The sequence below is a fragment of the Sordaria macrospora genome, chromosome 5, assembly GCF_033870435.1.
Source record: "Sordaria macrospora chromosome 5, complete sequence".
Classification (NCBI taxonomy): Eukaryota; Fungi; Ascomycota; class Sordariomycetes; order Sordariales; family Sordariaceae; genus Sordaria; species Sordaria macrospora.
The window spans coordinates 2,765,419-2,789,739 of NC_089375.1; the positions used below are offsets into that span (position 1 = coordinate 2,765,419).

Below are 24,321 nucleotides of genomic sequence, written 5' to 3' on the forward strand. Positions count from 1 at the left end.
AGTAAGAGTCATTGTGTCAGTTTAGTTTGGTGTGAGGCAGCTTCAGGCTGTGTGTGTGGAAGTGTGGTAGTTAGGCGTATAAAGATGAGACTCGAGTGTTGATGTTCAAGCCACGCAAGGCTGTACGGTAGAAATAATGGCAGTCTTGAAGACAATAAGATGGCATGCCACTCGAAACAGAGTTGATGTTCTTGATTTCTTTTTGAAGGAAGTTGGGAGGATATAAGAGACAGGGAAAGGGCTTGAGGAAAGCGTCCGGTTCTCGGCCGGGCTTATGAAGGTATAACTATACGAAGGGGGAGTGGGAGCCGGGGAAGGGGAGTATGGAGAGGAGGGTCTCAATGTACACTGGTACAGTATCAAGGTGTATAAGCCGAATGGGCATGGTGAGGGGAGCTCAAGCAAGGGGAGCAGGCAGAGAGAAGAACAGCGCCAGACCCACACAGGTAGGTAGCGGACAACCCGGAAAGTACAGTCAGTGAGAGTCATGAACAACTGGAGAATGGAGCTCTGGGGACAGAGTGGAACTACCTCTTGTCCCCTTGGAAAAGCCCGAGATAGCAATTCGAGGTACCAAAAGACGACACCGAGAGTTGCTGTGACAGCGAGAGGTGGCAGCTGGAGCATGTGGCAGCTCCCTCGGTGGCCCTCCTTCAGCCGTAGTGTGCGCGCGTGTAAGTGGAAGTGCCCCCCCCCTGGGGTGTGAACACCGCGAATGTAGCGGTAACCCGTCCAATCTTCAGGGGTTCTTTTTTGTTTTCTCCGCAAGTCCGAGTACCTAACATGTCGGAATGTGCCCAACTGGTCCAGATGCGTGGAACTGCCGTAGCCCGTAGGGTTTCGTAAAAGCAAAAGGAAGTTCAACCAGGAATTGTACAACGTACCGAGACAGATAGCGGAGGTTCCAACCGATCTTGATGCTCCTTTCTCGGTAGTACAGTAGTGGATGTACGTGGCCGTATAAGATTTGGTAGAAGCCGGATGAGGATGAGAGTAAAGGTAGGATCAATTCTGGAATTTTCGACAGAGATGAAAGCGGATAGATTGATGATTCCTAGATATCAAGACAGACAAGCAAACCCTCTCTGAGTATCCAATATCTAGACTATGAGTCCTGTGTGGTCACTGGTCAGCTGCCTTGGTCATGAACGCACGTGTTCCCCAGACTAGACTAAAACATACCAAGCCCTTCCCCGTGGATCAAAGCATGTGCTGGAGATGGGATGGACTGTGGTTCTGAACCCCCCTTGGCGACAATGACGTTGTGGTGGTCGTCGTGCCCTTGGCCTGACCGGGGGTGTTTGGGTATGGTGGTAGAGATACATTGAGGACGTACCTGGAATTCTGCAAAGGATGGTTACGGGTGGCGGTAAATTACTCGTTTTCGCCGGTAACTTTGGGGCATTCAGGCGCGAGGTTCCAGTTGCGATTCCAGCGAGAGGGACACCACCGACACAGGAGGAGGAACCGTAAAGTGTATCGCGGCGGCCCGAGAAGCGAGGAGCGAGAGGATGTGCAGGCTGCTTTCTTTGTCTGACCAGTGACGAGCTCCGGGTTGGTACGGTATCACAGACCAAGTGGACGTTGGAAGGGGGATCGTGGGGATCTTGCTCGGACAAGCGGAGGCAGTTGGAAAGGCGACGACGATACGGTATTCCTGGGACTTGGACGGGATGAGACGAGTCGTGCCAAGTGGACCCTCATTGGCCCAAGAGGTTCCAGTTTGCGGGGTGACAAGCCTTTTCTCCATTCTGGGGTTGACATCCACTGGACATTATTGGTGATGTTCGCAAGTCGCTTTTCAGTTGTTGTTTTCTCTTGGATTGTTTTCTGGACCGAGATTCTTCATTTTCAAGATGTGTAGTTGAGGTTGACAAGAGCCACAGATAGTGCACCTGCTCATGCCTACAGAAATTGCACGTGCTAGCATATGTCGATACTGCAGCACAGATACATGGCGTAATTCAGACGGTTCCATGCCGTTGCCCTGCCGCATTCCATCTTGAGGACGAAAAAGACATGTGAAAGCCACGAGCACAGGCAGGCAGCCAAGCACATGGGGGTTGCCGCCGCTATCCAATGCAGTCAAGTTGACATTGCAGTGCCGCGCATTTGTACTCACACACACGGAAAACAAGAGCCTGGTGATGGGTCAGCCCTGGCTTCTTTTGGAAAACTACCACGACCCTCCCTCCGGCTGACCGGATATTTGTGGAGATGGTGACTGTAAAGCCACGAGTCGTTCTCAAACCCCCGCGACGGGGAAAAAAAGATAAGGCATGCATAAGTACGGCGCAAAATGTTTGCATTGTGAGTACCGTATTGCAAAGCTGAAAGAAAGAATTCAGAGTTCATGTTTTAGGTAAAGACTTCCGAACACTGTCGACGAACTGTTCAAAGCAGAGGAATTGTAGATGCCTACCTATGGAAGAGCAACGATAGTCTTTGTTTGGAGCAGTAACAGACCTGACTCTCCCCGGATCAAAGGATATCATCAGATCGAAATCAAGTACCGACACGCTAGATTCTTTACCCCAGACTTTTGACTTGCCAGCCAAATTCCCAACCTGGAAAACAGGAACAACGGACATGTCCTCCCAAAATGGGATTCAACCCGCGCTCTCCCTCAATCAAATCACGAAGTTTCATTCGCATCGATATGCATGCTTCTTCCATCGACCCGTCCAGCAGTCCCTAGTCCAGTTGTTACGCAGAAGAAAGAGTCCCGTTTGGGATGTAACACCAAGAAGCGTCCAATCAAAAGAAACATGGTCCATGTTTTGGTTTGCCCTGAATGCCAAGCCTTTGTCAGTTGCATTTTCCCCGGATCTGCGATAGCGTCACTCTGATAGACTTGGCTTTGGAGTCCCGTTCGTTCGGGAAAAGCTTCAGATCAAATAGCGAAAACGATCTCCTGAATACCGAACTGCTTCCTTGTGGATGGGCTTCCTTCATGATGACATCGTTTTGCGGAGACAGACGGTGAGTGTTCATCATCAGTCTCACCGCTGGGTGCTATGGTGTCTATCCCACTCACTCAGTTACGATGACTACCTTTACCATAACCACACGTTCAAAATATATCCATTTGCTCCCAAAGAGAGAACACAGGTGGAAGGCATACATGATAACTTCTTCTTGTCATATGACAGTTCCCTTTTCCAGTTCGTTTCCACCCGTTTGCCATAGACCAAAAAAAAAACAAAAAAAAAACATGGGTTAACCCTCAATAACTTACAAGAGTTCCATCCACAGCTGTCACGCATTGCGGTCGCAATTTCTTCCCTATCATCTCCGTCCTTCTAGATCGTCAAACACTCGCTTTGAACCAAACCTAACAAAGGGTCGTCTAGCTGTGACATAGGTACCTGGTATGCACGCCAATGTACAAACCAAAAAAATATGTACCGAACGGTGTGAGTCCGAGTGTCAGTGAATGGGATCCCGAGATCGCAAGGGTGGAGTCTGGAGAACTGGAGACGAAATCCGCGTTACATTACAATACAGCTCCGCTTCAACCCCATTCTTTTCTTGGCTGACGCGAAGAAGACGAACGAAAAGAAAACACCGAACAACAGACGAGATCACCCTGTTCTCCACTCACCAAACCATTCCGACCGCTACACAGCACAGATAAGAACGCTTTGGCGGCGAGAAAGCCGAAGTCCTACATACTGTACACACACTAAAAACAGAGGTTTGTGTTTGGCTTTGATGATCCCGTGACCGGACCGGACTAGACGAGACCCCAGTTGTTCAGTTTCGTTCGTTTCGTTCATCGTTCGCCCTTGACCGCACTTCGCAAGTTCGCGGAGACGAGACAGATTCGTGGGGTCGTTGTCGTTTTCGCTTTTATTGTTAGGGTATGGGCTTTGCTGTTTCATTTTGCTGGAACCTCTTCGCCCAACCTGCTGGTATGCTGTGGTACATAAGCCCGAGAGTAACCTCTGCTTTGAAAAGTTCGGGGAAGACGAGGAGGTTATGCAGTACCAAAAAAAGAAAGAAAAAAGAAAAAAGAAAAAAGAAAAAAGAAAAAAAGAAAAAGAAAAAAAGAAAAAGACAAAAGGCAATAAAAACCGATCACGTATGCACTCTATCCGGTGAGAGTAGCCTGGCTCCCTTTCAGATCATCGTTGGGTTCGTGGGTTTCCTGGAGCCTCTTCGTTTGACTCTGCGGCTATGAAACCGGGAGTAACTTCTGCTCCAGAGAATGAATAGAAAACGTGAGTCTTTGTACCCAGTCTAGCCAGTTAAAGGACAGCCATTACTGCATCCTGCGCAAACATGCCTCCAGATGTGGTATATAACCTCCCCAAACCAATCTCTCTTCCCACATTCAACGACCAACAGCAATGCAACTCGAAAACACATACGACCATAGGCACCATGGCCAAACTCGGGATCCCGTCTGATCTCCCCTAGATAAGCCGGTGACCGCCAGACTAGTAGTCAGATCGGTGACGACTGGCGAATAATCTGGTGTTGTATGTCGCTTTTTTGGCCAAGTTGGACTGGGAGTCAGGGAAAGTGCGAGTTATGCATGTGCAAGAGACAGCCTGGGCAGGAAGGAAGATGGCGTGGTCAGTATTGATGAGTGCTATTTTTCACTGCTTCAGAGTTTTTCAGACATAGGTTCATATGAGGTGAGGTGATGATCTTGATAAGCTACCACGGCACGTAAGAGAGAGAAAAACACGAAGAACAAAGTGAAAAGTGCTCCAGCAGACGAATGTATTCCAACTAGGTAGTATTGCCATCTACCAATCTATCACAGAATGGCCACCAGCGGTCAAGCTCAAGCTTTGACGGGCTCCCGATCTCTCCCGAGTCCCGACCGAACGCCATCGCCCTACTGCTCCATACATAGCACACGGCGATCTGTGATCGCCAATGGCAACGTGGACTGAGTAGTCTAGAAAAGGGGTAAAGTAAACAAACCCACTCTCACCCCCAATCCCACATCCTTTGAACGCCACCTCCCGAGTCTTGATGATCCAACCTCGTACGATTTCCAAAATCCAATGCAAAGAGTACGGATGTTTTTGTACGCAATACGGAGCGCCTAAAGGCAAACACACCCAACTCACGCAGTAAAATCCCTCGGCTTCGCCGGCTTAGCCCCAAAGTAACTCGCCCGATCATCATCATCCACGCTAACCTGCCGCTGCTTCGATGAGCTTGAGCCAGTGCCGCCACCAGGCCTAGGCGAGTAAAACCCAGCATCATTGCCATTGCCCGTATACACACGACCGAGCCCGCCACCGCCCTCCTTGTTGGTACCACCCAGAACAGCATCGGCACTACCGGTGTTGCTGGTACCATATGGGCTCGTACTGAATCCATTGTGCATCTCCCAGCTTCCTACGCGCTCGTGTCGAATTCCGTTTTTGGCGTACGTGACGTCGGCATCTGCTGGGTTCCGGTTGTTGTTTTTCTGGCTATTGTTGTAAGCGCTGCCCAGATTCATCATGCGAAACATGCGTTCCTGCTCTCGCCTTTTCTCCGAGCCGGCGCGGTGGAAGCGCAGACCGGCGCAGAGGGTGGCTGCGAGGAGGCCGAGTCCGATGGCGGCGACAGCTGAGGCGGCGCCGATTGCACCGGCGATGGTTGGGCCCATTTTAAGACCCTGACTGTCATGGACAGCAGGTGAATGGGGGTCAGAACCGCTTGTGTCGTCGCCATCGGTGGTGCCTTTGGTTACGAGACAAAAAGAGGCAGGACTGTCGCACGTGTCGCACCAGTTGGAGGAGGAATTGAGAGCGATCCGACCTATGGAGTGCCTGAACTCGCTGAGTGGCATTACCGATTGCGAGTTGCCGTTACCGAAGAGGGCGTATTCTTGTGGGAGAGAGTCGCGTTTGCCGTCGTCGTAGAGGAACCGGACCCAGAGATCCTCATCGGGGGGGTATTCCGAGTAGCTACCGCCCTTAGAGAAGAGCTCAAAAATAATGGCTGCGCTTGGGTTGGGGACGTGGTTTTGAAACAAATGACCGGATGGCCCATCCATCAGCCCTGACAAGGAGAAAAATGCCACGAAAGGCTCTATGGAGGTAAAAGCCATGTTGAGCTTGTTGGTGTGTCCTTGGGCCTGGATATTGCTGTTGAACCACTTCATGACTTTGCCGGCCATGGTGCGGCCTGCAACAGCACGGATCTTGTCACCTTCGTCCCTTCCGGACACTGTCAAATTACCGTGCTTTTCGCGCTGCTCGGAAGCTGCGAGACTGCCAAAGTAATCAACAAAGCTGGAATTTAGTTGACTTTTTGTGGCGTTGTCGTGCGTGTAGAGGTACTGGACGTGGTCGTAGAATGCGTACGCATGATGGAAGTCCGCCAAGCCCACAGGGTACTGGATGTTGTCGCCGTGGAAGATCCGTTCCCATTCGGCTTTGTAGAAGGCTATCGTATCGTTGTAGAACCTTTCCACGTGCGTGTCATTCTCGAAGCTGTCCAAAGAGTGCAGATACTGGGGGCAGAGTTTATTTGCGTCGACCCTAATAGTGATAATTGTTAGCTATCTCGCTTATCTATGCTCGTACTTTTGGGGTTCCCATACGAAACCGATTCAGGGTCGTCGACTGACGGAGACCTGATAACCGGATACTGGTATCCTTCCAGAGGATAATCCAAGATTTCGGTATTGGCAAGCAGCGCAGCTGCTATACCGTCTGTCCCATTAAACACCCGTGTTGATGGGGGATATAGGCCCTGCATGAAGGCCAGAGCACTGTGAAAGTTGTAACTGTCCGCGCTCGCAACAATATCCAGCTGCGTGTTGTCGATGGCGTTCGTGCTCAGGCCCACGAGCTTGGCTCCAATGAGCTTGGAGACGTCGAAACTTTCCGGTTCATGGGCAGCCACTATGTACCGATTGCGAAGAACTGTGCCTCGGTCAAGGAGTTGTTGAGCACCTAGGGGAGTCAGGGTAGGGGGAGAGCCCGGTACACCGAGAGGACTCCGGTCGCCATGCATAACCCATGCGATAGAGGACCATACACGTTCCGTGACGGTCTCGTCTCTGGTATTTGGAGATGACTGCGCCAGAGCGGTTCCGGCCAGAACGGAGGCCAGAGTCGTGGAAATGATGCCCATCATAGCTGCGGTTGAGGTTCCTGCCTCGAGCTCGCGGCTTCTCTAGGATGGAGTTGATGGGTCGTTGTAAAATAGGGACTAGTGATGAAACGAAAGAATAGGATCGTGAATATAGGAAGCGAACACACTGAGCTTCGAGTCGTGGAGGCCTAGGAGTAGGAGGTGAAGCTCAGGGAGTGCACTGTTGATTATATGGAGGAGCCGCAACGCAAAAGATGAAGCGGTTCGTCCATATACCGCCCTCAGGGATCATCGCGGCTTCCATCTTCACCAGTCGTTGCAAATAGTCGAAGCAGAGCAGGTACTACGGAGTTGGTCAGCTAAGTGTGGATTAAGCGTCACTGCGTCCGGGAGAGTTTCCCGCTATTGTCAACAATCAGCCAGGAAGGACCTGTGTGCAAGGCAGACGGAGAGAAAGGGTTTGGAATTGCAGCATGCTGTCATTGTATGTATATTATAGCCAAATGAGTGAGAGCCGTGACACAGCTTAGCGGATGATGAGTCGAGCATCAACACAAATGCATTGCTCGCTCCAGAGCTCCCGTCTCCGGATGGAAGTAAAAGGCTGCTTGGGTGCTTCCATGAAGCTTGATATGCGGCTTTGGGAGGACACTTCCGGAGAATTGAGCACAGCATGTGAAAATGACAAATAATCGACGTCGTTGCTTTGGAATGAGGCCTGACTCAAGCGAATCATGCTGGGCGCTGTCTTGATGAACTTGTGGTTGAGGGGAAGAGGAGGGGATTGTTGGAGTTGTTGTTGTTGGAGTCTTGGAAAGGAAGTCCAGACGGCAGCCCTTGACAGCTGCTGACAGGCCAATGAGCTACTCGCTTGACAGAGCTGACAGCTGTCTTGGCATAACTTGACAGGTGGGACCACTCCACTAAAGCAATGCATTGGTGATCCCGTCCCGTCTTATCAGCGATCATTCAATCGGCCCGGGACTTCAATCCGACCTCTCTTCCCGACTGCGACATGAGGCCATCACCAAGATCATTGTCGTTACAGATCTGGAGTGTTTTAACACGCTGAGTCGCTATTCACTGCCAGAGCAGACTCGTAGCACTTTCCATTCGGGTCTTCTCCAAATCACGTCCTTCCCGAATGCCAGCGGTAATCACCGAGTCGGGTGTTTGTTTACGTACTTGCTTCTCTTTAATTTCCATAGGGCTCAAGCTGAGCATAGCCTTGTTCCTATGTCATCAGCCATGTCAGCTCAGATCTTACACATCCCAAGACACGGCGCTTGATTCGAACATTTCTCATTGCCTCATCCATTGATACCTATAGGCCAGGCGCCACCAAACCCCCGATCCCCGCCCGATCACAGTCAGCTCCGGGAGCGGGTTTTGCGGCAATGCAGGGGCACGATGGGTCCTCGTTCCCAATTGGGTTTACGCCTTTGTTCAGCTGCGACCTTCTCGAAGAACTCTCATCATCAAATTGATCTGGTCTTTTTGAATCTGTCGAGATGCTCTCACTAAGAACTGGCAGAAGCACACAAGACACCAATCAGCGTACGCTCAGGTTCATCATGAACTCAAGTTGTCGCAATCATTCTCCCCCAACCTCACCGCGACACCCGAGGATCCGGTTAACATTCATCGCGTATCCCGCCGCGCACGCAGGAGGAGCCGTAACCCCAAAAAGCTGACGCTTAACGGTGACCGACCGCTTCGCTCTCAACCTTCTCTCCGGGGCTAGCTTCCAAATTGGCATTCCCATTGGGCTGTTTATCGCGTCTAGACCCAAATGAGTGAGGTTCATCTCCTCATTCATCCTTTGGCCTTGGCAACCAGTGATTCGGTGATGGGGGCACCCATGGGCACGATAGGTTACATTTCCCAGCAGGGCGCCTACTGCGTGGGTATTGAAGCGGGCGGCGGGTGTGCCCCTGACGGTGTGCCAAACCCGCCAGCCCGCCCATTTGCACTCCAGGTTGCATCTTTCACCAACAGTCCCATCTTGTCCATGGGCTAGTTCAGGTTTTCGTTCTTCCGGGTGTCGTCAAGGGAACAACGGAACTTGGACTATGCAACCCTCATCCATTTCCTCTTCTGCTCCCGACGTTGCTGTTTTCCGACCAGAAAGGCTCAGCTTCAGTTGCAAAGCGTTGTCGACCGAGCGAGTGAAGTGAGAACACTGAACATCTATCTCTACCCACGCGCGCCGCTCTCGTTAACCCTACCTATAATGCTTCTTACCTCGATTGGGCGTTGGATCTGAGATGAAATAAGAGCTGCCCGCTTGAATGCGTAGTGCGGCACCACCATGACGAATCTTGGCTCTTTGACGACGACCTTCACACCACCAGCCAGTTGTACCACCAACACACCTCAGATATATCAGGTCTGGAAGGGGAGCACATCCCAATACATCCACGGTCCTCTCTACACCACTGATTCGAACTGCTTTCCTGACGGTTACGATGCGAACCCGACCAACTACTATAACCCTGGCTTTTGTCCCAAGGGATACACGGTAGCACCATGTTTGCGCTCTGGGATTCCTGCAACAGAGACAGAGGCAGCGGGTGAGACTCGAACGGCAGTTGTCTGCTGTCCGAGCGGAGCGTATGATAACCCTTTTTTCCTCCTCGACAACGGCTGCCAGCAATATTAACATATAAACAGTGTCACCTTTACCTGCGCTGACAACACTGCTCAAACGCTAGCATGTACGACAACCTTTCCCAAGGGAGCCGAGGTCCAGATGGGTGTCACCATTGTATCTGACGGAACCATGGGTGCTCACACAACCGTATCCGAGCGACGAGGCGGCATCGGCGCCTATGGTATCCAAGTAGTCCTCGGAGCCAAGCATGACGGGGGCGTCCCCAACACCGAGGCCTCAGAAACGCCAACCACCACCAACCCCTTATTGACGACATCTCAGCCAACGATCACCGACCCATCAGCAGCGACGACCAGCAGTAGTAGCGGCGGTGTAAGCACGGGGGCGGCCATCGGCATCGGAGTCGGATCTGCAGCTTTCGCTCTCATTGCCGCCGGCTCAGTTGGACTCTTCTTCTTTACGCGCTGGCGGCGGAAAAAGCGACTACGACGTAGAGGAACTACCGGGATCGTCGGAACCCGCAGCAGCAAAGGCGGTGGTGGTGGTGGTCTCAGCAGCAGAAATGGTCCGCCTGTGCCGCCCAAGGACATGCAGCCGCATTACGAGCTATCGGAAGAGGCCTGTTCGTACGTGGCCGCATCGACGGCAGCGTCGGACCGGGGCCATCACTCATCGAGGCACATGAGCATGTTCTCGGATACACGATCAACAGGTACTTCCGGCGCTACGCCGCCGCCTGGAAAGCCTGCAGAGCCGGAGCGGGCTCAATTATCGCCGGTTTGGCAGAGTCCACTTCAGAGTCCGAGTCAAAGTCTGGGACCCAGTCGGAATCCAAGTCAAGCGTACGGGTACGGGCGTCCCGTCGAGCACCCCGGGAGCCAATTCGCCGAGCTGGAGGCGGTGGTGCCGATGGAGGCGGCGAGTTCGGACATGCCATCGTCGGCGGAACCGTCGTTGATGACTCCCAGTCGGTGGCAGAGCTTGCAAAGTTTGAAGAGCCGTACTGGTAGTCCAACTCCGACGACAAACCTTCAAAACCTTCCCGAAGGAGGTACTATTAACAGCACCATGACGGAGACGGGAGCGATGGAATCGGTGACAAATAGCTGGGCTAGTCGAGGAAAGTATGGTGAGCGGGGGATGTCACCAACGCCGTGGATCTAATGCCATCGAGGTGGTAGGTTGGGGGGCTGTTGGCCCGATTGTGAGGCCCTGGCTCCTTGGGCAGGGCAAGGTCGAGCGCATACCCAACAGGAACAACAAATGCGGGCAAGCATTGGGATCGGCGAAGACGCATACGACCACAGCCAGGGCTAGAGAAAACTACTTGGTGCCAACCACCGATTTTGTTGAGAGACAGACGCATATGTTGCAAGAGGTCAGGCACGATATCCCGAATGCGCTTTTTGGGGGCGGAAGATGGTCCATCGGTGCACAGAGAGCGAGATGCAGAGCGAACGCATCTCTCTTCGACTTCATTACCCGATCAATCAACCAATCATAGTGATGTCATCGACTTTATAACTCAAACGTTGTCTGACCTTACAGCATTAGCAATCACCCTTAGAATTGATGGAAAATGAAAGCGGTAGGAAAGGGGGTGAAAAGGGGTTACGGATGGTCTGAGTGGTCTTTTGCTGCCGCAGTCAAGCTAGCAAGCTTTAATGAAGGGTCCGGTGTGGTGTACGAACGACAAACAGAAACGAAGATGTTTTTTGGGGGTTTGACGAGAAATGAAGCGTCATGGATCATAGAGGGGTTGAGTTTGAGGCGTGATGATGGGCGTACTTCGGACAGGCGAAGTCGACGAGAGCTTGATGTTGTTTAAACTCAAAGAACAATCAAAGCAAGACAATGCGGTAGAGCATGAACTGGACCAGATTCTGTCATTCGTTTTTGGTGTTTCTTGTGCTTGGATTGGATTCTGGATTCAGGGATGCAGGATTGGGTCAAAAGGAGTCAAGGCATTCTGTCAATTTTAGCATGTACATACTTAGTAGTGTTTAGTATATGGTGTCTCGCTGTCGGTCGGAAGGACGCTTGACATCTGATTCGTTTGGATAATTCGCCAAAGTCCCATGGTACTCACCACGCCTGCGGCAGTCGTTGTGCGGATGCTTGAAAGTTAGGAATTACCTCTCGTTGCGTCGATCCATGGAACGCCGTAGATGATGGATATGTCCCATTGATGATGAATATGGTCAGGTTAACTTGGATGTCCAAGCCAGTCTCCTTCCCGCATAACGGTAAAGGACGAGGCCCCAAAAGAACGCCCGTTCCCCGTGGCAATTCTTTCCCTTAGGGAAATTCCAACTTCCTCACCCATCCATATATCATCAGGCAGGAACCACCTTGAGAAGAAGGCACCCTCGAGGGTCGTGACGAAGGCGTGGTAAAGGACATGGGGGATAGCATCAAGAAGGAATGTAAGCAAAACTCTGGCGGAATTTAAGGTACTTATATATGAAATTGTCCATGTATCTGAGAAACAGGATGTCAATTGTGTAATATGCGACGTTTTGTGTCTTGATGCTCGTCGTTGTCGTTGTCGTCAGATCGATGATCCCCCGACAACCCTAACCCTCCTATGCAACAGCTTTGCAGACTTGGCGATACATCCAATCAGCTTATCGCGTCGGGGCTCCACACGTACCTCGTAACAGAGGAACGTCCATCGTCGCGCTACTCCAACGCCGCAAAGGTCCATCACTGCAGACAGTCCCAGTTGGAGCTTCTTCCATCATAGCAATCAACGCCAATCCCATATCTCTTCCCAACTTTTTACAACCTACCACCTTTCACGATCAACCTCCGACCTTGTCGCGTCAACTCGACCAATCCGTCTTCGACTTCCAAGAAACCCGACGAATACGACATCCATTAGCACCAAGCCGAATCGCGAATCCAACTTTCGAGACGCCCCATCTTCCACCAGCCTGTGAATACACACAAGGCGCCCGAACCACAAACAACCACACCAACCAGAACAAACCGAAACCGACAACATGTCTTTCGTCCCAGTTAACCCCCGTCCCTTCCTCCAAGATCTCGTCAACAGCCTGGTGACGGTTCGCTTGAAGTGGGGAGAGACGGAGTATGTTGGCCGTCTTGTTGTACGTATCCAATATCCCAATATCTTTCAGCCTGGCTTCCTGGCTCATTTTATGCTGGTTCTTGGTTGGATTGCCCACGGTCATTCATGGTGTCATGGCGGAAAGCGAGGACGATAGAAGGGAAACAGAATAGTAGGCCCAGGCTAATCAATTCCATGTGAACAGAGCATCGACAGCTACATGAACATCCAGCTCAGCGACACGAAGGAGTACATTAACCGCAAGTTTACGGGCGCGTTGGGGCAGGTCTTGATCAGGTAAGTCCTACACTCTCTAGGATTGTTTTGCTTGCAGCAATATGGCAAGTCATGATGCGACAGGAAGAGAGAACTGGTGCTAATGTTTATAACAAAACAGGTGTAACAACGTTCTCTATATCAAGAAGGCCGATGAGGCGGAAACAGGCGGCGACACCAAGATGGAGGAGTGAACTTATTTTCATCAGTAGAAGAAATGGATAGGGCGGAGGGCCGAATAGGCAACGCGTGAGGAAAAGAATACCCTGTGATATGCGTTGGGAAGAAGAAGAGCAGATGGATCTACCTACTTTACCGACCGAAACCGAACCGAACCGAACCACAACCCTCCCACCGCTCTCCGAAGTTGGCTCCCCAATGATAATTAAAATGCGCTTTGCGAGGGTTGCACAAGCTATGATACCGGGCCTGCACAATGGGACTCAGTATGGGAAGGCGTATTGGGCTTCAGAGAGAGGGCAAAGGCGGACGGATGGGTACCAAGGCGTCTATCCGGCAAAGGGCGTTGCATCTATCTCCTGCGCAAGACTACGTATCAAAGGAGCAGGTACCTACCATTTGAACATCACCATCAAGATCAAAGCTAGGCGATGATGGTGGAAGAACTCGACACAGAAGAGAGACAAACAAAACTTGTCGGGACCATCCGAGCAAAGAAAAGGACGGGCATAGGTGGGATGAGTTAGAAATACGGAGACGGCGTTTGGTTTCCTGGTCTTTCAATAAAAATGCAAGAGGCGTGAATCTTTGGGTCGCAACTTTTACCTGATCACCGATCACACGACCACCGTCACGGGCAGCCATCATCATACACTTCGCGGCTTTCCGATTGTGAACATTCCATCTATCCAGGGTTTTCGGAACTTCTTTTTTCTTTCGCTAAAACAAGACTTTTTGACCTTTCCCCTGGCAGTATTTTACTTACATACACTCCTAACACCCGACCCAGCCAGTCATGCCCACCATCTCTAGCTACCTCCACTGTTCAGGTCCTCCCTTCTAACCAAAAATGCAGGCAACCTTGCGACTGCTATGCATCTCGGAAGCGCCGACCTTGATACGGGTCTTGGGACCAACCCAGGCGAACACCTCGACCATCCACTCGTACCATACCTTTGTGTCGTCGGTCTGGCGCCACATGCTGACTTCTAGCTCGGTGTCTTGGGGGAAGTAGAGGGGTTGCTATTTGCAATTAACCGTGTCAGTCAGCAATCGTCACCCAAAAAACCGCGGAGACCAGGAAAGGAAGAGAATAATGGGAGGAAACAAAAATGAGGAAAGGAAGAACGAAAAGAAAAGAGAAAAAAACTCACCCTCAAGGGGAAGAAAATGGGAAACCAAGAAATCATATCCTTGCTCTTCCGATCAATCTGATCTGGCAAGATGCTAATCTCCACCGGCGTCTTGCCCTCCTCCTGATGCTTATACAGGACACTTTCAAAGTATCCCGCCAGACCATGAATGACGCCCCTAGTGGGACACACAAACGTCAAGTGGCAATGGCGGGCATTATGCTCGTTGATACCGCTGGAGCCGTACATGCTGCCGCTGCCGTGCGTCACGTACTTTTTCGCGCGGCCGTTCTTGGCGGAGAAGTCGTCGGCGCGGGATACCTCAACGGGGTGCACGAACTCCCAGGCTTGCTGGAAGCGACCGTGCTTGGGAACCTTTTGCGCGACGTAGGCGAGCTGGAAGAGGCGGGTCACCCAGGGGATGTCGAAGGCGTTGGGGTCGGACACGACGCGGTTGGACAGGTCGGCGAAGATGCGCGGGTGGGCGATGGGCGAGAGGTGCGCGGTGTAGCTGTAGGGGATCGAGATGCCGTGCGGCCGGGCGATGTGGCGCTGGATGCCGTCGAGGCATTCGGGGGAGAGCTCGTTGTCACCGAAGGAACCCAAGAGCTCGGTGACCAGGATGTCGAGCTTGGTGATCACGTTGGGGTTGGCGGCCAGGCGGGGACCCTCCCACTCGCGCATGTCGGTCTTGATAACGGTTACCGAGTTGTTCCACTCGCGCTTGTTGCGGCGGAGGAGGTAGACGTAGGCGTTCTGGTTCTTCTCCAAAGCCCAGAGCTGGATGGAGGTGTTGGTGGATTTCGCGGCGCGGAGAACGCGGGCGACTAAGGGGCCACGGCCGGCGCCGGCGACGGCTACGATTAGGTCCTTGCCGTCGGGAGTTTCGGGGGTGACGGAGGAGATTGGCCGGTTGTACTTCTTCCACTCGAGCATGGCCTCGGCCACGGCCTTCTCGTATTGGTCGTACTTGACCGGGTCGCCCTCGAAGACCTCGTATGTGGCCGACTCGAGGTTGTCCGAGAGCGGCTGGAGGGGAGACTGGAGCCAGTCCTGGAAGCTGACGAGCGACGGGGTCTCCATGGCCGAGTAAGGAGGCTGGTGGCGCTCGAGGTACTTCATGTAGTCGACGTAGTCGTTGAAGGGAGGAGCATACGGCTTGCGGTTCTCCTTGATCGCTTTGCTGGCCTCGGAAAGAGGAGGGTAGTCGATCTCCATCTTGCTGGGAGCCTCAGCGAGGCTTTCCGCCGAGGGGCCAACATTATTCAGGATCAACCAAGGGTGATTCTTGAGGCGCATATAACGGTTGATCAGGTCCTGATGGTGACGGGTGAGGGAAGGATGGCCGGCCTTGTTCAGCGAAAAGATGTTCTTGTCCAGGGTCAAGTAGTGCAGCGGTTCCGAGAACCAGCGCTCCTGCAGGTCCTTTTCAGGTACCCGCTTGGGAATGCGCAGGGCGACAAACAGACGGCCACTGTACTTGCAAACGGTCCGGATGGTGTGCCAGCTGTCCCAGGTGCTGAAGAGATCGATCTCGGTGCCCTTGGCATCGGCCTTGACGACCTCCTTGCTACCCTCTCCACCAAGAAGGGCAGAAAGCGTCTCTGCTTCCTCCTCCAAGCCAGGCTCGCGGTACATGGGCAGGTGGATCACAAGATTCACACGGCCTCCCACCTCCTGAGCCTCCTGAATCGCACGGGCAAACTGAGCAACAGCACGGCCGTCATCCTGTCTTGGGCCGGGAATAATGATGGTCCTGGAACCGCAGAAGTTGGCGTAGGCGAGCTCAAGGTTCAACACCTGGCGGGAGATGTCTGAGATGATGGGATCAGAAGAGCAGAGGTCGATCCATGGGCTGGTGTAGGCGATAAGAGAGCCGACATAGCTGCTGGGGAACAGAGAGGTATCGTCGTCCGTCAAGGTCGGGACTGTAACGAGGGGCAGCGAAGGGTTGGCCTTTTGGGCATCAGTGAGTCCCCGTTCGTTGACCCACTGTTCCCGTTCTTGGAGATGGCTCTTGTACAGGTCGATCACGCGCTGGTGAAAGTGCTCGTTGGTGATGGGGGTGGTGACAAAGTTGAACTATCTCATGTGTTAATATTTCCGAAGCTGTGACAAGTGGGGATCTGCGTGAAGACTTACACCACTGTCCAAGATTTGACCGTACTGGCTGTCAGTGGGCGACTCATGTCTGTGGGAATCATGTTGGCCAATGTAGAAGGGCGGCCGCTGCTCGAAAGACTCGGACTCGGGATTGAACCCGCGATTTGAAGACATAATGACGGTGTCTCTTTGTGAAAATGAGTAGAAGATAGTTGGCGAGATGTAAACAACCCCGCGATGTCCAGGTTAGACTTGAGGTGGTACAGCAGCGTGGGGCTGTATAGAGGTATAGTATGTACTTATAGAGGTACCTGAGCCTTGAATATGGACCCTTGGAAAATTGGAAAGACTCGACGGCAGCCGAATGGAACTTCTTCAAAGACTGACAGACCCCATGGCAGTGGATATTTCTCAGGGAAGAAGCGCCAGAGAAAAAAAAAGTCGAACATTCAACTTCACAAAGCCCAAAGTAAACAAACGGAGGGGTACAGCTACGGGATTAATCCCAAATAGAGAGGTGGGATATTTGAATGACAGAAACCTCAACACTTTGAATCGAATGCATCCAACTTTAGTACGCCAAAGTTACAAATGTCACAATGTTACAAACTTAATCAGTGCAGCATCTAACTTGGGCTTCCGTTCTGCCTGCATTTGCTCTTTCTACTTCTTTGCCGTGCAGCAACCTCACAGGCCAGTGGTGCAAAAATTAGTGCCCATCAGGGTCCAATGCTACAGTGATGAAAAGAGTCCATCTTTATCTGCTTATCAGTGCTATCACTCTCTCTTGCCAAGACCTGTACTCCATTAAAGCTTATCGCTGATCTTTTCCATTGGCCAGACGTCCTTGCTGCCAGGAACTGCCCCGGTCAGGTCGCTCTGACAAACAAAAAAAAAGTTGTAGCCTCGCAGACCGGAAGGGAACTCTCAGCTTGCCTGCCCACTGCCCTCCACTTTATTTCACTGTTCATCACTGCCACTGGAGGTGCCATAATCGACACTCCGCCTTCCCATTTTCCTATCGCCGCTTCTCTTCCTTCTCCTTCGGTCTGTCGCAACACCTCCCACTCCGAAACACGATAAAAGGCCTGCTGCCCTCGACAGTCGGTACTACAATGGCCAGCCACGACGACAAAGGCGTCAAGAGATCCAACATGGAGGACAACGGCCAGGACTCGAAGCGCATCAAGCGCGCCGAGAACGGTGATGTTGCCCCCGAAAAGTACAACCCCTATCTCGCCCACCTTAACGAGGACGGCAACGGCAACGGCAACGGCAACAATGGCGACTTTGAATCGCCCCTCGACTCCTTCGAGAGACACAATACCACCGCTGTCCAGGCTGCCCAGGCCGAGGACTCGGAGCTCAACCCGTGGACTGGCCAGCCGCACTCGCAGAGATACTTCGACATCCTCAAGACGAGGCGCGACCTCCCCGTCCACAAGCAGCGCCAGGAGTTCCTCGACATGTACCACAACACCCAGATCCTCGTCTTCGTCGGTGAGACGGGTTCCGGAAAGACCACCCAGATTCCCCAATACGTCCTCTACGACGAGCTCCCCCACACGAACGGCAAGCTCATCGCCTGTACCCAGCCCCGAAGAGTGGCGGCCATGTCGGTTGCCCAGCGTGTCGCGAACGAGTTGGATGTCGAGCTGGGCCAGGAAGTCGGTTACAGCATCCGTTTCGAGAACAGGACCGGCCCCAAGACCATGCTCAAGTACATGACCGATGGTCAGCTCCTGCGCGAGTCTATGCACGACCACGACATGTCCCGCTACAGCTGCATCATTCTCGATGAAGCCCACGAACGTACCCTCGCGACCGATATCCTCATGGCCCTGCTCAAGCAGATCGCCGCCCGCCGCAAAGACCTCAAGATCATTGTCATGTCTGCCACCCTCGATGCCCAAAAGTTCCAGTCCTACTTCTACAACGCCCCATTGCTCGCCGTCCCCGGTCGTACCTTCCCCGTCGAGATCTTCTATACCCCCGAGCCCGAGCGTGACTACCTCGAGGCCGCCGTACGGACCGTGCTGCAGATTCACGCCACCGAGCCCGAGGGAGACATCCTGCTCTTCCTTACCGGTGAGGAGGAGATTGAGGATGCTTGCAGGAGAATCAGCTTGGAGGTGGACGATATGATTCGCGAGTCGGATGCTGGCCCCATGAAGGTCTACCCTCTTTACGGCACTCTCCCTCCTGCGCACCAGCAGCGCATTTTCGAAAAGGCTCCCGAGCCCCTGCGCAAGGGTGGCAGGCCTGGTCGCAAGGTCATTGTCTCGACCAACATTGCCGAAACGTCCTTGACAATCGATGGTATCGTCTACGTCGTCGACCCCGGTTTCAGCAAGCAAAAGATTTACAACCCCCGCTCTCGTGTCGAGTCCCTGTTGGTTTCTCCTATTTCGAAGGCCTCTGCTCAGCAAAGAGCTGGTCGTGCCGGTCGTACACGGCCCGGTAAATGCTTCCGTCTTTACACCGAGAAGGCTTTCAAGAAGGAGCTTATTGAGCAGACTTACCCTGAAATTCTCCGGTCTAACTTGGCCAACACTGTTTTGGAGTTGAAGAAGCTTGGTGTCGAGGATTTGGTACATTTCGATCTCATGGACCCTCCTGCGCCCGAGACCATGATGCGCGCCCTGGAGGAGCTCAACTACCTCGCCTGCTTGGACGACGATGGTGAGCTTACGCGCCTCGGTGGTATGGCCTCCGAGTTCCCGCTCGACCCCGCCCTTGCCGTTATGCTTATCTCGTCGCCCGAGTTCTACTGCTCTAACGAGATCCTCTCCATCGTATCCCTTCTCTCCGTCCCCTCGATATGGGTGCGCCCCAACAACGCGCGCAAGCGTGCCGACGAGATGAAGATGCAGTTTGCCCACCCCGACGGCGACCACCTGACGCTGCTAAACGCCTACCACGCCTACAAGGGCGCCGAGACCAACGGCGAGGACATGAAGCGTTGGTGCCACGAGCACTTCCTCTCGTACCGCCACCTGTCGAGCGCCGACAACGTCCGGGCCCAGCTCAAGCGTATTATGGAGACGCACGACATTGACCTGGTCAGCACGCCGTTCCAGGACAAGAACTACTACACCAACATCCGCCGCGCGCTTCTGGCTGGCTTCTTCATGCAGGTTGCCATGCGCGAGAGCAGCAACAGCAAGGTGTACAAGACGGTCAAGGACGACCAGCTTGTTATGATCCATCCCAGCACGTCGGTGACGAGCCCTTACGACTGGGTCGTTTACAATGAGTTCGTGCTCACCACCAAGCAGTACGTCAGGACGGTGACCAACATTCGTCCTGAGTGGCTTCTTGTATGTATCCCCATCTTTTTCTGATTTAACTCGGAATCGACTCTTGCTAACAAACATAATCAGGAAATTGCCCCCGTCTACTATGACCTCGATACCTTTGAGAAGGGCGAGATAAAGTCGGCGCTGACTCGTATCACCGACAAGGTCAAGCGGAGGCAAGCCATCAAGGGCAGCGGCAGCGCTCGTTAGTGGCGTTCAAGAGATAGGAAAAGAAAGAAGAAGTCTTCTTCCCCATCTTCTTCTGCTGTTGCTGCTACTACAGTGAGTGGCGGTTCTGAAGAGAAAGACACCAAGAAAGATAAGCCGAGTCTCACGCCCATGAACGTGACGGAGTTCATCGACCTTGTTGGTGTGGTGGTTGAGGCCAAGGATGAGAACTTGGAGAAGAAGGAGAATATGAAGAAGAGCAAGAAGAGATGGAGGAAGGGAAGAAAGAAGACGAAGAAGGAGGCGGCACTGCTGGTGCCACCAGTGTAAAAGGGAAGTAATCCAAGGCGGTACCTGGAAAAAAGGCAGAGGAGTTTTTGGCAAATGGATTCTGGGAAAAGAAATTGAATTTTATACCATTTTTGCATGCATTATCATCTTCATCCTCATCATCTCTATCTAATTTGGCCTATGTTAAGGCAGGTTACCTGAAGCATTGCCTACTGTTGGGTTAGTTATTACCAGAATTCGCGATGTTGCCAGATGCTGTTAAAAAGGACTGGTCATTGGTCATTACTTGGATTTAATCTTCATGTCCATGCCCACCACGTTGACCGAGCCTTCATGACCTAGCTTGAGTCTGACACACCTGAGAATAAGACATGTACCCAGGAAACGCCCTGTGGTTGACGCGGCTCTGTGCTGAAATGACAATAGAGAAACGATATACAGCTCAAAAAGTGTCGATACCGTCGTCAATCTGTGGAAACCGAATGGAGAACACTGTTCAAATTTTGACAGAAAACGATTGTGACTTTTACGATTTAGGCTAGCAGAGCATCTTCTACTCAATCTCCTCAATCCTAGGTCTACCACCAAACATCTCAACACCACCACTACTTCCACCGCTCTCACCACCGCTACCACCACCACGAGAAGTCGACCTCTCCGGATCAACAACCAACCCAGCCAACTTCGTCAACCCACCCCCACCACCAAACCCACCTCCTCTCGCCTGCCTCAAGCTAACGTCATCCACCAAACTCCCCATCTTCCAATTCTCCAAGCTCTCCAACACATCCCGACAATACTCCCTCACCAGCCCATCCTCATCCGTCTGCTCCACATACCCCAAAATGGTCCTCATCTGCTCCTGCGTCTCACTCCCAAACGCAATCCCCAGCACCTTTCCTTCCGTCTTCGCCTCATCCAGCGCCTTAATAAAGCTCATAATCAACCTCACCGCCGCCCTCCTCAGAATCCCCTTCTCGATCTGCCTCTCAACCTGCACAACATTGACACACAAATCCACGCTCGCCATGGCCAACACCGCGCCCACACCAACAATGTTCGTTTCAATGCAGTTCGCCAGAATGGATAAAGCCGAGGCGCGAACCCGCACATCCTCTTCGCCTGTTTTGGAAGTGCCAGCGGACCAGCCATCAACAATAGCCTCAAGGATATCCAACCTCGCTTGCTCCTCGGGACTAATAGGGTCAGAAATATCCGGCACGCTACCGTCCCACGCGTCTTCCGCTTCTTTATGTTTCTGCTCGCGGGCTTTGGCTTCGCGCGCTTGGCGAGCCATAGTCTTGGGTCTGTGACCCCTGCGCGAGGCGAGACTAATCAAAGCTTCGCAGGTCATTTTCGACAAGTCGCCCGTGAAGGTCTCGCCGAGGCGGTCGATGACTTGCATTAGGGCTTCGCCGAAACGGAGACGGGCGTCGATTGTTGATAGCGCGCGTTCGGATGGGTCGAGGTAGCGGTCTATTAAGTCTGTAAGCACCGCGCGGGGGTGCTGAGAAGAGAGTTGGGTGTAGAGCTTGATGCAGCGGAGGTGGATGTAATCTTCTTCGGAAGAGTTGGGTTCGGTAATCAAAGTGGAGAGGAGGACTAAGATGCCGGGGATGTCGAGGATGGGAGAGTGCGAGGTTATGAGGCCGGAGATGAGGCTGAGACCTTCCGACCGGACGGGGGGCGGGGAGTCGGGCGTGGTGATGTAGGAGATTGCGAGGGAGTAGGTTTTGCGGTCTTCGACTTGGCGGTCTTCGGGACCACCGGGTGTGGTGGTGGATTCGCCGGCTTCGGCTTCGAGAGCGTCAATTTCGTCGCGGTAGCGAAGGAGGAGCGTCAGGTTGGAAGCTGTTTTGGCGTTGTCGTTATCGCCGGTCTTGGAGAGGGCTTCGAGGGAGGATTCAATGGTACGAAGAACGTCAGGGTCGACGCGCTTCTTTTGGAAACCGGGGACGGTGACGACCATGTTGAGCAGACTGAGGGCTACTCTGATTACTTCGTCCTCTCCAGCTTCTTCGGAGGTGGTTTCTTTGGTGGCTTCGGAGAGCACCTGGCTGACTAGCTCGAGGATGTGTTTGGGTTGTCCGGCGAGTTTCTCAGGGAACTTTTCCATCATGGCTAGGAGGAGCTTGACTTCGGTGAACTGAGCTATTGGGTCTTTCTCCTCCTCTTCCTCTTTGATGATTTGAATTCCGCTCTTTTTCTGGCCTCGGGTTGACTTGAGCCAGCGCCCGAAGAGATCGAGGAATACTGAGGAGACATCGGCTTCGGAAAAGGTCGAGTCGACCAACTCCAGCAGTTTGGGAATCTTTTGGTCGATTTCTGTAAGTGAGAGGCCGATGTATTGTTCGCCTGCCTTATGCAGAGGGCGGTTGGTATCAACGATTTCGATCTCTCCTTGTTCCGTCTGCTTGTACACCCATTCGGGCTTCTTGTCAAAGCCACCAACGTAGCCCAAATTGTGGACTAGCGCTAACAGAACAAGAGCAGAAGGCGAAAGCTTGAGAAAGATCCTGAGAAGTGCCGAAGCAGGTTCCGTGATCTTTTCGCTCAACGGCTTTTCTGAGTTTGGCCAGGTGGTAAGCGCCCACAGCGGCAGCAGTAAAGGAGAGAGCAGCCGCTTGCACAGGCCAGGGTTCGGGTGTGAAACTAGCAGTGTGTGTATCCTCTGCAGTGCCGTTACTAGGTCCTTCTGCTTAACCAGGACCTTGTCCTTACTTAGGTCAATGATTTCGTCGTCACCATCGCCAGTCTCTGTCTTGGGTAATCCGCCTGGAGGTGGCTTGATGTGGTGTAGCAGGGGCTCCGCAAGGTATTTCCAGCCGGCGGTGCCTTGACAAGAGTTAACATTCTGCCGCAGGAACGTTTCCTTCGTTTACAATCAGGAAGCATACCTGGAGCACCAGAGGCCTTGCGGCCCAGAATTCCGAATCCAATAACATAGGCAACAACCTTCTTGAGCTCGGGGCCCTCTCCGCCATCAAGCAGCGCAAACAACTGCGGTGCGATACCCGAGTACCACTCATCCGGAGTTACGGTAGAAGGCGGTACCGACAACAGATTACTGGCCAACACAAGGGCCTCGTGAGTGATGTTGGCTCCTCTCTTCTGTGGTACAGCGGCCTCGGACAGCTTGACGGTGCTGGAAGGATGAACGGCAAAGGCGAATTCCAGACAGGCCCTAACGCCTTCCTCGCGGAGAGGTATCACCGTCAGGTATTCCCTGAGCTTAAGGCGCAACCAGTCGGGGGTGTGGCCGGGCCTGATGAGGATGTTCAGGGAGGCCAGCAGTGATAATGTCTTGGTCCTGTAGAGGTGGTCACAGGTCAGACCGAGCCGTCAGACACCCTAAGACAACAAAAAGATGAGGAGGCTTGCCTTTCAATGAGTGCCTCAAAATCCCTAACAGCTTGGGCCCGCGCTTGCGAGTCACCCTTTGAGTCTGGGTTGAATGCTTTCCCACCAAGATCCATGATCTGCTCCATCAACTTTTGACGCGCTGTCTTTTCCGTCTTCTTCTTGTCGCCGCCCCCCATGGCCTGCTTGAGAGTCTCGAGCTCTTCGGGGCTGGGGTCCATATTGGGGTCCACCATCGTGACGCCTTGCTGGTTACACTGAGAAGAAGCGAACGCAATCCTTCTTTACGCGGTGATAGATGAGGATGAACCCGGGTGCTGATACTTTTTCGAGTCGATGACGTTGATTAATCAGCACTTGAATCGCGAGTGCGCGTCTTGTGAATTCGTGGTATTGATAAGTGACAGACTAACTATCTAGGAGTTCAAGGTCATGGAATCGTTCATCCCACAGTGAATATGATATGTTAATCTGTCTGACAACATGAATGAGTTCAAGATCTCGTTGCCGTGGCGAGGCGTGGAAGGTGAAAGAAGATTAGCCAATTGTCAGTGGCTGGAGGTGACTGCCATCCGCTAGATGTACAGTGGACAGCACCCGTGACCTCGCGCCTGTGTACAAACCTGGACCTGCCAAAGTCGAGGCGCTCACAGTGGGCCATCCTTACCTCATTGGCGCACGGTGCACACTGAGGTATGTGCACAGTGTTGCCAGTCGTATCTCACAGTTCCAACGCGTCTTCTAACGTTCCCCTCCTTTCTCCTTTTATCT

General features: G+C 52.8%; 7 protein-coding genes across 7 annotated transcripts; 3 read left to right on the plus strand and 4 right to left on the minus strand.

Moving 5' to 3' along the window:
* Positions 1–1,166: 1,166 nt before the first annotated feature.
* Positions 1,167–1,325, minus strand: SMAC4_02349 (uncharacterized protein; the record flags this gene model as incomplete). The annotated part of the gene is made up of 1 exon (XM_066089756.1): positions 1,167–1,325. One exon carries the CDS (start codon positions 1,323–1,325, stop codon positions 1,167–1,169), a length of 159 nt encoding a protein of 52 aa, XP_065947231.1.
* Positions 1,326–4,701: 3,376 nt separating this feature from the next.
* On the minus strand, positions 4,702–7,862 carry SMAC4_02350 (uncharacterized protein). The gene is made up of 2 exons (XM_003350631.2): positions 6,557–7,862; positions 4,702–6,494 (listed from the first exon to the last, which is right to left on the minus strand). Exons 1-2 carry the CDS (start codon positions 7,093–7,095, stop codon positions 5,084–5,086), a joined length of 1,950 nt encoding a protein of 649 aa, XP_003350679.1. The 5' UTR covers positions 7,096–7,862; the 3' UTR covers positions 4,702–5,083.
* A 1,488-nt stretch (positions 7,863–9,350) lies between these two features.
* On the plus strand, positions 9,351–11,909 carry SMAC4_02351 (uncharacterized protein). Its single transcript, XM_066089757.1, has 2 exons — positions 9,351–9,666; positions 9,727–11,909. Exons 1-2 carry the CDS (start codon positions 9,365–9,367, stop codon positions 10,829–10,831), a joined length of 1,407 nt encoding a protein of 468 aa, XP_065947232.1. The 5' UTR covers positions 9,351–9,364; the 3' UTR covers positions 10,832–11,909.
* Positions 11,910–12,372: 463 nt separating this feature from the next.
* On the plus strand, positions 12,373–13,810 carry SMAC4_02352 (uncharacterized protein). The gene is made up of 3 exons (XM_003350633.2): positions 12,373–12,780; positions 12,946–13,037; positions 13,138–13,810. The coding sequence occupies exons 1-3, from the start codon at positions 12,673–12,675 to the stop codon at positions 13,208–13,210; spliced, it is 273 nt and encodes a 90-aa protein (XP_003350681.1). The 5' UTR covers positions 12,373–12,672; the 3' UTR covers positions 13,211–13,810.
* Positions 13,811–13,830: 20 nt separating this feature from the next.
* SMAC4_02353 (uncharacterized protein) lies at positions 13,831–16,792 on the minus strand. The gene is made up of 3 exons (XM_003350634.2): positions 16,472–16,792; positions 14,351–16,411; positions 13,831–14,219 (listed from the first exon to the last, which is right to left on the minus strand). Exons 1-3 carry the CDS (start codon positions 16,604–16,606, stop codon positions 14,037–14,039), a joined length of 2,379 nt encoding a protein of 792 aa, XP_003350682.1. The 5' UTR covers positions 16,607–16,792; the 3' UTR covers positions 13,831–14,036.
* A 755-nt stretch (positions 16,793–17,547) lies between these two features.
* SMAC4_02354 (uncharacterized protein) lies at positions 17,548–20,316 on the plus strand (the record flags this gene model as incomplete). Its single annotated transcript, XM_003350635.2, has 3 exons — positions 17,548–19,752; positions 19,816–19,936; positions 20,015–20,316. The coding sequence occupies 3 exons, from the start codon at positions 17,548–17,550 to the stop codon at positions 20,227–20,229; spliced, it is 2,541 nt and encodes an 846-aa protein (XP_003350683.1). The 3' UTR covers positions 20,230–20,316.
* A 380-nt stretch (positions 20,317–20,696) lies between these two features.
* SMAC4_02355 (uncharacterized protein) lies at positions 20,697–24,028 on the minus strand. Its single transcript, XM_003350636.2, has 3 exons — positions 23,683–24,028; positions 23,088–23,455; positions 20,697–23,025 (listed from the first exon to the last, which is right to left on the minus strand). Exons 1-3 carry the CDS (start codon positions 23,784–23,786, stop codon positions 20,744–20,746), a joined length of 2,754 nt encoding a protein of 917 aa, XP_003350684.1. The 5' UTR covers positions 23,787–24,028; the 3' UTR covers positions 20,697–20,743.
* Positions 24,029–24,321: the final 293 nt, after the last annotated feature.

Bases quoted from the DNA above. Each gene is read 5' to 3' on its own strand.
- SMAC4_02352 (XM_003350633.2), top strand. From the start codon at position 12,673: ATGTCTTTCGTCCCAGTTAACCCCCGTCCCTTCCTCCAAGATCTCGTC. The intron at 12,781-12,945 runs GTACGTATCCAA...CCATGTGAACAG, and splicing joins AGTATGTTGGCCGTCTTGTT to AGCATCGACAGCTACATGAA. The intron at 13,038-13,137 runs GTAAGTCCTACA...ATAACAAAACAG, and splicing joins TTGGGGCAGGTCTTGATCAG to GTGTAACAACGTTCTCTATA.
- SMAC4_02351 (XM_066089757.1), top strand. From the start codon at position 9,365: ATGACGAATCTTGGCTCTTTGACGACGACCTTCACACCACCAGCCAGT. The intron at 9,667-9,726 runs GTATGATAACCC...ACATATAAACAG, and splicing joins GTCTGCTGTCCGAGCGGAGC to TGTCACCTTTACCTGCGCTG.
- SMAC4_02355 (XM_003350636.2), bottom strand. From the start codon at position 23,786: ATGGTGGACCCCAATATGGACCCCAGCCCCGAAGAGCTCGAGACTCTC. The intron at 23,456-23,682 runs GTTGATGGAGCA...CATCCTCATCAG, and splicing joins GAAAAGACAGCGCGTCAAAA to GCCCGGCCACACCCCCGACT. The intron at 23,026-23,087 runs GTATGCTTCCTG...ACTCTTGTCAAG, and splicing joins CAAGGCCTCTGGTGCTCCAG to GCACCGCCGGCTGGAAATAC.
- SMAC4_02350 (XM_003350631.2), bottom strand. From the start codon at position 7,095: ATGATGGGCATCATTTCCACGACTCTGGCCTCCGTTCTGGCCGGAACC. The intron at 6,495-6,556 runs GTATGGGAACCC...TATCACTATTAG, and splicing joins GACGACCCTGAATCGGTTTC to GGTCGACGCAAATAAACTCT.
- SMAC4_02353 (XM_003350634.2), bottom strand. From the start codon at position 16,606: ATGTCTTCAAATCGCGGGTTCAATCCCGAGTCCGAGTCTTTCGAGCAG. The intron at 16,412-16,471 runs GTAAGTCTTCAC...CACATGAGATAG, and splicing joins GTCAAATCTTGGACAGTGGT to TTCAACTTTGTCACCACCCC. The intron at 14,220-14,350 runs GTGAGTTTTTTT...AATTGCAAATAG, and splicing joins CCATTTTCTTCCCCTTGAGG to CAACCCCTCTACTTCCCCCA.